At 44.9% G+C, this 11725-nt stretch overlaps 2 protein-coding genes across 3 annotated transcripts; one reads left to right on the top strand and one right to left on the bottom strand.

Annotated features, from left to right (window-relative positions):
• The first annotated feature begins 3130 nt into the window (after positions 1-3130).
• On the top strand, positions 3131-8978 carry LOC101785334 (1-phosphatidylinositol-3-phosphate 5-kinase FAB1A). 2 transcript variants are annotated; one of them, XM_004959880.3, is made up of 10 exons: positions 3131-3423; positions 3511-3969; positions 4082-4592; positions 4684-5469; positions 5678-6009; positions 6123-6240; positions 6341-6502; positions 6647-7966; positions 8073-8333; positions 8436-8978. In XM_004959880.3, exons 1-10 carry the CDS (start codon positions 3404-3406, stop codon positions 8784-8786), a joined length of 4320 nt encoding a protein of 1439 aa, XP_004959937.1. In that variant the 5' UTR covers positions 3131-3403; the 3' UTR covers positions 8787-8978. The 2 variants fall into 2 exon arrangements, with proteins under 2 accessions (XP_004959937.1, XP_004959936.1); XM_004959879.3 differs by having other exon boundaries at positions 6123-6249.
• A 105-nt stretch (positions 8979-9083) lies between these two features.
• Positions 9084-11279, bottom strand: LOC101786016 (UDP-galactose transporter 1). Its single transcript, XM_004959881.3, has 5 exons — positions 10885-11279; positions 10443-10692; positions 10123-10330; positions 9717-9948; positions 9084-9641 (listed from the first exon to the last, which is right to left on the bottom strand). Exons 1-5 carry the CDS (start codon positions 10999-11001, stop codon positions 9429-9431), a joined length of 1020 nt encoding a protein of 339 aa, XP_004959938.1. The 5' UTR covers positions 11002-11279; the 3' UTR covers positions 9084-9428.
• Positions 11280-11725: the final 446 nt, after the last annotated feature.

Raw genomic sequence — 11725 nt, 5'->3', positions numbered from 1 at the left:
TTAATCAAAATTTTAAAAAAATTTAAAATATACTTTTTTTTTTTGCAGGACGGAGGGAGTAGATCCATTTCGAGTTCTAGATAATTAAAGTCCCTGAAAGGCGATCGCAAAGATGGCAAGCCGTGGCAGGGAAAGATGTGGTCGGTATCCCTATACGTCGACGCGACCGGGTTGTGTAGGGAGTGGGCGTTGACTAGGGAGTTGCACTGTGGCAGTGGTATCGAGAACACGTGTGACGCGTTGGCCAAAGATAGTCGCACATGTGTCAGTAACATTGTGTGTTGGCCTGTTGTACGTGGCGACGGCTATGATGGCTAGCCTTGCATGGCAACTATGGCGTGTCAGATTGTGAGCCGTGGTGCATTTGAGTGGTGTTGCGACAGCCTTTGTGGTGTGGAGTGTCAATTGTTGTTGTTTTTCGTTATTGATGGTCGTTGAGAGTGGTTGCTACTCCCTTCCTCCTCACGTATTATAGCCCCTCAAAGCTCTCTCTCTTACGTACATACATCAATAGAAGATGACAGGATCGGTTCTAAGATTTAGAGACCCGAGACGAAAGGAAAATTTGGGAGCTTTTAATATAAATTCGGGGATGTTAATATGCTTCGAATAAACTAACCGTTTTCTATTATGTACCTCTCTATTGTTTAATTTTCTAGAATAATGAGCATATGAAAAATGTTCGTCGAAGCACCGGTATTACTCTCATAGCTCTGATTACTCTTGCAAAATTTATCCATAGCTCCTCTATGTGATTCTATCAACTCATCCACACGTCCTTTTCTTTTCCTTTTCTCGTTACCCGATTTATATTTTCTAGACGACATGATATCCCACGGTGCTAAAATTATTATAAATACACAATAGTTATAAATCACTTGAGATTAAATAGCTTTTGATAGTGAATTAATAATTAATAGTACGGAGAATTGGGGAATTGGCAATCGAATCATAGAAGCGAATTGACGATCTTCTATCTGATGTTCGCCTGTCCGCCATTCTGTGTGACCGCGTCATTCATACCTAGGAGCTGTTTGCCACGAGAGGAGAGTTCAGAGTTCCTGCTGAGTAGTGAGTACTACTTACACAAGCGCCAACCGCAAGCAACAAGCCGAGAACCGGTGTCCGCGGTGGCCCTAGCCCCTATGCCGCGGTCGAGTATGGAGTACCAGGCTCGAGCGAAAGAAAGGATCAAAGGAATTGAATCTAATCGCGATTAGACGAATCGGCACTCGATCGGTCGCCTGGATTGCGTCGTCTACTTATCTGTCGGGCCTTGGACCATGCTGCATGCGACCTGCGCAGCAGGGCAATAACCACACCTAGGGTGGTGCCCTGGGGTTTGGGGGCTCAGGGCGGCCACACACCCTCCCCGCTCCATTAGGGCCAGCCCTGGAAGACGACACTGTCCGGCGTTTGTTGCTTAAAAGAATATGCATGCGCTCCCGGGTTTAGTATGTATTTCATCATAGACCCTAGCTAACTGCACGAATTTTGCTAGAATTGAGATTATATTAATGGCCAATTAATTAGATTATGTCTCTTTGCAAGTAAACACCTCTAAGTTGATAGTCACGACGTTCCACGAAAGGGTCCGAACCTTTCGTGGGCCCTTTAGGCGTATCCTTCACCATATAAAGATATAACTACACTGTTCATTTAATCATAAAGCTGTTCATCTACATAATTGCTTGTGTTGAGCTAGAGCGTGTAACTGTGTGCATGCATATTGTTGGTTAATGTGTTGGTCTAGACGTCTAGTAGTAGCGGACTAGTTGGAAGGCCACGTCAACATATACATACACTGCATGTTGTTATTTTTGTGCACGGAAAACACTCAATAATGGATCGTCGCATGGACGATGGATGGAGATAAAAAAATGAATGATTGATTGGTCGCTTTCTGGGTTTTCAGCCGTACGTGTGAGTTTACAGGCCTGCCTGGCTGCCTCTCCATCGATCCAATGGCATCACTACAGATTATAAAATCGATCGAGTGCGTATACATGGTGCAAGCGTGCACACACCTCTCTCCCTCCTTCCATAGAGATGATATGATATGATTCTCCGTGGATCATCCATGCATATATGTGTGATAACATAGAGGCTATCATATCTTCCTAATGATTGCACTACCTGATTGTTCCAGATCATCGATATATGATGCTCACGTGACTTAATCCTCGTAGCTCTAGCTGCTCCTAATAAGAGCATCTCATCCCCAGCAGGTAAACCGTCATTGGCATACAAATTTAACTTCAAAAAACTTGTGTTGTCATATATATTTATAGTGAATGATATGATGGATCCATCACCCTCTCATCTCTCAAACCAGGCGCCTTGTGTATAAATAAAAAAAAAATTAAATGATGATTGATGTGTTGGACTGCAACTAATTGATGGTATTATCTGGCCATTATTTGGTTTAATGTGAGTACGCATGCCCATGATTGTTGTTGTTCCAGCCTTCCAGGTGGCGCGTGGAAAAACTATAAACTCCAGCTGGAAGATCGAGTATATATATGTAATAACGATGGATGAAATAGACTCATCCATTCGTTGCATCCATCAGCTAGCTTATGGACGCCTTCAGTTCACCCTTCTGCTGGGTAGCAATGACGTAGCAATCTGGTGTAAGTGACCATTGCGGTGTTGACACCTCAGCAAATGAAGGCAATAATGATTCGTTCCATTGAGCCGCCGAGTTTGATCCCTTTGAGCTCCGCTAGCTATTCCTCCCGTCCCAAATTACTATTCGTTTTTATTTATCTAAATACATATATTTTACTTAACATTAATATATATCTAAGTGCATATATCTAGAAAATCCAAAATCCAAAATGAACAGTAGCTCTGAATTAATTAATAATTCTGATTGAATTTAGGAGAACAATTCAGGAGGGCCTCTTGGAAAGAAATTAAAGAGAGAAAAACCATATCATGTACAGTACAGACACACGCGGCCTTTTGCTTTTGGATCGCTCTGATGACTGATCGAGGGATTAGTATGCATGTACGTGTCACCATGCATGCATGTCCACCTGTCCAACGAGCTAGGGATAATATATATATATATATATTCTCTGTGCTGCATGCTGATCTAGTATTAGCTAGTGGAATGAGCGGTCATTATTACTGTATTAATCATCAATGTGCATGGTGATAAGAGTCCAAGCAAAGACTGCAGCTAGCATCCAGAACCAGGAGGCCAGCTCTACCCAGCGGGCTCCACTGCACCGTACCTTCGTTTGCCTGCTTGTCCTTGCTGACTTGCATCCTTCTCCTCCGATCCTCTCTATTCCGGCCAATTTCCCCTTGTTCAGGTTCATCGTATACGTATCGTCACAACTAATTCGTTAGTTTGACTTGATTCAATTCTGCCAAGTTAATCTGAAGCACCGCCATGATCCTGCTGCACACAAGGTATAGTATGTACCTCTTCAATTCTATTCTGTCTGCTCCTCCAATCCATCATACAGATACAGTAGTTCCTAACCCATGCATCCACAGGGACGAGGTTCCAAACCATCTGCTGCATTCTCACCCATCATCATCATCATCATCTCGGGACGATACCACCGAATTATCGGATGATGATGCCATCTGGATACCGCCCGAGGCAGCCGACGACATGGAAGATGCCATCCTGCTTACTACAGATGACGAGGAGGAGTCTGATGAGGACTCCGATGACGATGATGGTGCCAGCAGCAGCTTCTGCAGGTACAGGCCGGAGGAGGTGCGCCAGAAAGCCATGCTCAGAGCCATGAACGGCCAGCTCAAGATGCTCGCCGCCCGCTTCCTGGAGTCGGCCGGCATCCCTGCCGACAGCTGCTGGCTTGATGTCGTCACCTCCCTGTCCTGGGAAGCCGCCCTTCTCATCAGGCCTGACGCCACTGCAGGCAACGAAATGGACCCTTCCTCTTACGTCAAGGTGAAGTGCCTAGCATCCGGAACGCGGCGCCAATGGTAAACATCCATTTCATATATGCAGCTAATTGCTACACCTAGCTACAAGAATTTTTTTTTTGAAACAAAAAGCTACAAGAATTGAAGCGTTGGTTAACCTGCATGCATGCAGTGAGGTCATCAGGGGCTTAGTCTTCAAGAAGAACGCCGCCCACAAGCACATGCCCACCAGGTGTCACAATCCCAGGCTGCTGCTTCTTAGAGGAGCCCTCGGTGATTCCCATACTGCTCTCTCATCATTCAGTTCCATAGAGCAGGAAAAGAAGCATCTGCAGGAGTCCGTCCGCAGGATGGTGGAGGTTTGCAGGCCGGATGTCATCATGGTCGAGAAAACAGTTTCACGCGACGTACAGGAGCTTCTTCTCGAGGAAGGTGTCACCCTGGTGCTCGACATGAAGCTCAACCGCCTGCAAAGGATCGCTCGCTGTTCTGCATCTCCCATACTCGACTTTCCCGAGGTTCTATCGTTGTTGAAGTTGAAGCCAAAGTTGAAGCACTGTGACTACTTCCACATCGAAAAACTTACGGAGGAGCACAACAACCATACCGTTGCTGAAGTTGGGAAGAGGCAATCTAAAACATTAATGTTCCTCGAAGGCTTTCACAAGCCATTGGGATGCACGGTAATAAGCTAGTCTTAATTACATAGGAGTACACTTCATTTTCATTGGCTGGCTCCCCAGACATCATCAAATTCAAATTCATCATCTGCAGATATTGCTACGGGGAGCAAATACTGAAGAATTGAAGAAAGTCAAGCAAGTCATGCTCTACACAGTGTTTGCAGCATACCACCTTGTTCTTGAGACATCCTTCTTCGAAGATCAGAGAGTAATATTGAATAATAGAAATGCTTCCAAAGAAGAAAGTTGTGTCCACAGTAAGACGGTATCATCGGTTATGATCCCAGAGGGTCCAGTCACCTGTTATAATGAGATCCCAGAGGGTCCAATCACCTATTATGATTCTAACCAAGCACTTCCTTCTGAAAGACTAGTCTCATCAGTCCAAAGATCACCAAGAAGATCCATCGATATATTCCGTTATTATCAGAATATTTATTTACCAGTCACTTCTTCTCAAGAGGCTACTGATCATCAGAAAGAAGACATGCTTCAATACAATATTCAAGACATACACACACAATTTGGTTCTGGTGAGAATGTGGATCACTTAAGCGATCCCCAGAATCAAGCATCCACGGAAGGCGATCAACATATAACATCGGATGATCCTTGGGTTAGTGGAAAACATGAACATCCATCAACCCCATTGGAAAATGGGGAACAACAAAGCACCAGCTACATTAGCGGAGACAATACCTCAGATGTAGATGAGGTGGATGATGTCTTGGAGTCTCAGAGCATACTTATTCTCTTGTCCAGCCAATGCATCACGAAGCAGGTTATCTGCGAGCAGAGCCACCTATCCCGTATAAAGTACTATGGAAATTCTGATGTCTCTCTGGGACGATATTTGCAAGATATTTTACAGAATCAGGTAACGCCATTATCATTCTAAGTTATGTTTACTGGTCTACTTCAGGCAGCTGCATAGATTCGATACCTACAGGGCACAGGCAAAAAACTTCTTTCTTCCACTCTTTTACTTATATATCCTTTTATTATGGTCATATAAAAACTTGTCCAACTCGAGTTGGAGAATATGCGCATGATTCATGACTTTTTTTTAAAAAAAATTTTAGCAGAATCTCAGCTGTTCATCATGTGGAGAACCTCCAGAGGCTCACATGTACTCTTACACTCACCGCAACGGGAATCTGACTGTTCTTGTGAAGCATCTGCCAAAATACCATTTGCCTGGTGAATCAGAAGGAAAAATTTGGATGTGGACTAGATGTCTAAGATGTGAGCATGAAAGTGGGATCTCCAGATCATCACGAAGGGTGCTAATGTCAACTGAAGCACACTATCTTTCGTTTGGGAAGTTCCTTGAACTCAGTTTTTCAAGCCATTCCACTGCTAGAAGGCTATCAATATGTGGGCATTCGCTGAATAAGGATTGTCTGCGCTTTTTTGGGTAAGCCCAAGAACTTTGTAACATCAATTGCAGATGATTTTGAAGCTATTCTTTCTTCCGTCGTATTTGTACTGAGTTCTTTCCCCCTTTTGTTTGGGATCTCTCAACTTCAGGTTGGGCTCCAAAGTTGCAATGTTCCAGTATTCATCAGTGGAAATTTACACTGCCTGCAAACCGCAGCCTACTCTTGAGTTCCACAACCCCAATGCTCACGAGTGGTACGGGCAAGAGGTAAGAAATGTATGTATCATTCTCAATTGTTTGTTTTGTCCAATGCTTATTAAGTGATCAGTTATGAGTGGAGCCTGATGCCTCTGTTGTATTCTTTAAGGTACTTGCTAGAGGAGTCATGCTTTTCTCTGAAGTCACAGGGTTACTACAGGACCTGAAGGATCAGTTTTCTGAGGTGGCAATCTATTGTGGCACCTTCCTTCCTATTAAAGAGTTCTGCCAACTTGAAGATATGTTGATTAAAGAAAAGTCCGAGTTCATGGTAAACCTTCCTATCTCCCCCCCGCTCCCCCCCCCCCCCCCCCCCTCCTCTTTTTCTGGTAGCCCTTACATCTGTTACTTTCTGATTAGTTTACTCTGGGTTTCTGGTAATTAGCATCTCACATTTACCTTTATCATCTTGCAGTGTGCTCTAGCACAGGCTGTTGATCGAAGTGGGACACCAAGCTCTGTGCACGAGATCCTTAATGTAAATTGGCTCTACCAGGATCTTCTGCTTGAACTATATGTGTGGGATCGCAGGCTGCATCAACTTCTAGATTGCATATCTGCTGAAAGAGAAAGAATGGGAATTGGCATCAAGGGAACTTATGAATTTACAGATGACCAGACTGATGTAGTTGCTGAAGCAGATGGTATTGCTGAGTGCACGAACAGCAATGCGTCCTTTGAGGATGGATGCATCGAGCCAGAGAAGTTCAGTCAACAAGGGATTGACACAACCTTGCTTGATGAAAATGCATGGGGCAAGCATTACGAAGAGCAACATAGCACGAAAGTGCCTTGTTCTGGAATCTCAAATTGCTTGGACATGCAGAGCAATGAGCTCGTTGCACGTTCAGTGTCTCCAAAGCAAGAGCCGTTTAGTATTTCGCAGCAGTTCAGACTTTCCCAATGGGATGACAGGGAAAAATGGGTTTGGAACCCATTGCACGAGTCCAGATTGGCTTACAGGCAGGAACTTGAGGTTGGATGTCTGGAAAGGTTCGAACTCGTTAACCACTATTGTCCATCCCATCTATCCCCCTTGGATAGACACAAACAAGCTGATGACGAGGTGGGGTCTCCACAGTTCACAGTAGGTCCTGGTGGCAATGTCTTGTGTGTATCAGAGGATGAGATATCCAGCATAATATCCCGTGCTCTTGCTATATCTGAGGAGCGTCGTCACTTACTGGATGCCATCACTGAGAGTGAACCAGCAGACAGCAGGGGTGGAGAGCGTACCAAAACAATGGAGAAGTCTTACAGCTCGGTATCTGAAAGTTCCTCTGCTTCTTCGTCCTGGTCGTCTGCATGGTCTTCTTCCGGATCTTCAGATTCTGAGGCAAGCACTTCATCTGATGACCTCTCCAGCTATGATAGCTCGCTTCTATCATCCTCTCTCCACCCGGAAATATCTGTCAACGGGAGAGTAGCTCTCAAAGGGAAATATTCAGTAACCTGTGTACACTCTAATCAGTTCTACAATCTTCGAAAGAAATGCTGTCCATCGGAGCTTGCATATATCACTTCCTTGAGCCGTTGCAAGAAGTGGGATGCTCAAGGCGGAAAAAGCAAGGCTTTCTTCGCAAAAACAGTAGATGACAGGTTCGTCATAAAGCAAATAAAGAAGACAGAGTTTGAGTCCTTCATAAAATTTGCACCTGATTATTTCAAGCATGTTTACCATTCTCTGGACACCGGGAGCCAAACTTGCCTTGCCAAAATCCTAGGAATCTATCAGGTAGGCACATGGTTATTTCAGAGTTTCCTCTTCTTTTTTCCGTACCTCTCTGCTGTCTTGCTATGTATTTTTATTAAACAGTGATGAGTATCCTGTTTTGTTTCAGGTCAAGCAAATAAGACATGGCAAGGAGATTAAGATGGACCTGATGGTGATGGAAAATATTCTGTTTGGGCACAATGTGTCCCGGACATATGATCTGAAAGGCGCCGTCTTTTCACGACATGTCTCTGACTCAAACGACCATGACACCGTCTACTTGGATCAAAATTTTGTGGATGACATGCGTGTCTCTCCAATCTATATTGGTGGAAGAACAAAGCATCTCTTACAGCGGGCAATCTGGAATGATACGGCTTTTCTCACTGTATGTGTATGGCTTTGATTTTATTTGAGCCACCCAATCAACCACTATGTTTGCTTTATAGGTCAGTATAAACATGAGCTAACAAAAGAGTTGTGGTTGCAGTCAATCAATGTTATGGACTACTCTCTTCTGGTGGGAGTGGACAAGCAGAAGCATGAGCTCGTGTTTGGCATCATCGACTACCTGAGGCAGTACACATGGGACAAGCAGCTGGAGACTTGGGTGAAGACGTCTCTGGTGGTGCCCAAGAACGAATCGCCAACGGTGATCTCCCCCAGGGAGTACAAGAAGAGGTTCAGGAAATTCATGAGCAAGTATTTCCTGACAGTTCCGGATGACTGGAGTACGGAGAATAGCCCGGCGTCCTATAAATCTTCTTGTGCTCACGCCGACAGCACCAAGTTGCAGGCTCCTCAGCATCCAAATCCAAATCCAATCGTGGCGTGTGCCTAGTCCCAGGGTTTTCATGATGAGAAACCTCTCTCTTCTTCTGAATCATTGTTGTACTTGTACATACAGTAGAAGGGGTGCCCCAAGCTGTCCAAAGTATGCAGCTTTATTTTAGGCAAATTGTTGGAGCCACAACCACATCGCATGTAATTTTCCACTTAATAGTGAAATTACATACATGATTGTTTAATCCCACCTGACTGACCTCACAATGCATGTCTGTCTGAAAGCCATGCTAACAACGCTACCAGACCCAGCAATGGGCAATGGCATTGAAATCGAGCAGCTTTGGAAATGCTATTGAGAATAGAATACAAATCGATCGAGCAGAGCATCGAGTCGATGAGCAGGCTGCAGCTTCAATACATATCACAGCAAAACAACCTTCCTAATAACAAATCCAAGTTCTGATGCTGGAGGCTAATATACCACAGCAAATGAGACGATGAAATGATTCTATAAGAAGTGCCCAATTACACGCCCCAAGCATGCATGAGTACATATATATTCTGTCTCCAAGAAACTACTGTAAGTCCTGCCTTGTGCAGCCTTGAGCCCAGCAACCTTCCTATCACCACTGCCAGTCTTCTCTGGGTATACCATCTGCCTGTATTGTACCTCTTCCACTTCAGAAACGCCAACTTGCTAGACCTTTTCTTGCTTGTCGTCCACAAGGGGAAGCATCTCCATCTGATTTCTTGGCAAGTTCCCAGGGGCCACAGCCTGCCGTTGAGAGATCAGATGCCTCACATAGCCATAGAAAGTGCAGCCAACCAGAGTGATTCCACATCCAATTGCATTCATTCCAGAGATTGGGTTCCGGAAGATCAACCACGACACTAGTACTGCCACCGCAACCTACAAAAGCATGTTGATTCAGCGAGCGGAGGGAGCAGGGAGAGAACAACAGCCCAGAATATAGTCGTGTCTTACTTTAAGGTTGCCAGCAACATTGAAAGTCACTGCTGTAGTTGAATGGATCACATAGAAGATGGAGAAGTTAAGGCAAAACGCAAGCACCCCTGAACCTAGGATGATGATCAGCGCAGGAACAATTGAATCGTGTGTGTAGAACCAGTTGATGACGCCACCTCCTTCAAGCAACATTGCTGGTAGAGCCAGTATCATGGTGGCAAAGGGTGCCATATAGTACACCGTGTTAATGCTGCAGAAAACATAACAAACCATCCTACTAATTAGCACTTCTAATTTCCATTCATTCAGTAGAAGAAAATGATGCCCTTGAGAAATCAACAAAGAAGATAAGACACTATGCTAGGCATAAACACCAATTGCTAAATAAGCACCAGCCATCAATCGCCGTTAGACAAGTGTCTACCTGTCAAATTTGTATCCATGGAGTAGGGACTCTGCCAAGATGGTTTTTGTGGATGTAGCCAGGCAGCCAACCATGGCCGCGCAGAAACCAAAAATGTTGAAGCTAAGCTCTGTTACCGAAGTTAGGAGTATTCCCCCAACTATAGGGACCAGTGAAGCCCATATGCGCCATTCAAAATGCTTACTCCAGACTAGCCACTGCAGAATAACTGCAAGACATGACAACAGCCTTTTATCTCAGAAGATGATAGCACAGCACAATAGCAAGAGGAAGATTGAATGAAGAATGAGGGCAGAAAACAGCACATATAACGAAGGTACCTGTGGTTGCAGGAGTGAAAGATTTGATGGTCTGCATGAATGAGACTGGAATGTAGCGCAGGCTCACATTTCCCAGCACAATGTTAATGCAGAAGACAAATGACATTGGGAATATCCTTCTCCATCGGTCCTCCGGTTCAACTTCAATCAATGGTTTGGCCTTAAGCACATGGATTGCAACATATGCGCCAATTGAAGAGCAGATGAAGTGGACGCAGGACACGGTGAGAGGAAACTTGAAATCCAGTTTCTGCAGAGAAGAGCATCTTGTGTTACTACCAACGACGCAGATTTTCACTAGAATAAGCCCCAGCTCCATTTGGAAGGCATGGCCTCCCGCCCATTCAAATCTAGAATGCGAGAGTACTTTCCTTTGGGTTGGGGGCATTTGGCATCCAGATCCGAGGCAGAGAATGGATGGATGGATGGAGGAGAATGAGACCTGGAAGATCCACTTGTTCATGATGATGACGGTGACGTTGAAGCCCCACCACTGGAGGATGGCGAGCACCGCGCGCAGGGTGCCCAGGCCGGCCGCCGCGTTGCCGCCGTCCTCCATCTCCTCCTCCTTCCCCTGTTCCGGATGAGAAGAAAGACGAGAGGGTGGAGATGGGTGGAAGCAGGCTCGTCGTCGGCGTCGGCGTCGGTGTGGATCCCGGTCACCTCACCTCATCGTCGTGGAGGGGAGGGGCGGTAGGAGCTTCTAGATGCGGGGGGAGGTGGAATGGAAGACCGCAGCCTCAATGGAATGGCTACTGCTAGCTGGGGAGAGCAAGAGAAAGAGAGACGGCAAGTTGGACCGGTCAACGGAAAGAATTTATTTGTTTTGGATTTTTCAGATTTTTTGGGCCTCTACACCCATACACGAGTGTATGTAGCCAAACAATACTGACCAATTAGACTATTAGACACCTCGTAAAGGAAATAATTTCAGATTAGGTAGCAAACATGGAGTGAAAACTAAGCTTCAATCATGTTCCTAAACTTCCAACCAAAATTGTTGGAGCTAACCAAAATTGTTGAAGAGCTACGAGATGGTAGACTCCTACTTCCTACATCCCATCTTTAGATTATCTATCTCTTCCTCTTAAACAGCAATGATCAACCTCTGATCAGTAAGTTCCTTAAAAATAACATGCATGAAAAAGTTAGAAGAGGATCTATGGAAAACCATATCATTTCTACTCAACCAAATAGCCCAACATAGAGCAGTCGCACCCACTAAAATTTGACGTCTAAGCTTAGAAGAGAGACCTTTGAGTCAAGAACCAAACATATTGGAT

This window comes from Setaria italica, chromosome III (assembly GCF_000263155.2).
Source record: "Setaria italica strain Yugu1 chromosome III, Setaria_italica_v2.0, whole genome shotgun sequence".
Classification (NCBI taxonomy): Eukaryota; Viridiplantae; Streptophyta; class Magnoliopsida; order Poales; family Poaceae; genus Setaria; species Setaria italica.
The sequence above is the reverse complement of the archived record's forward strand: the minus strand, read 5'-3'. Positions and strand labels throughout refer to the sequence as shown.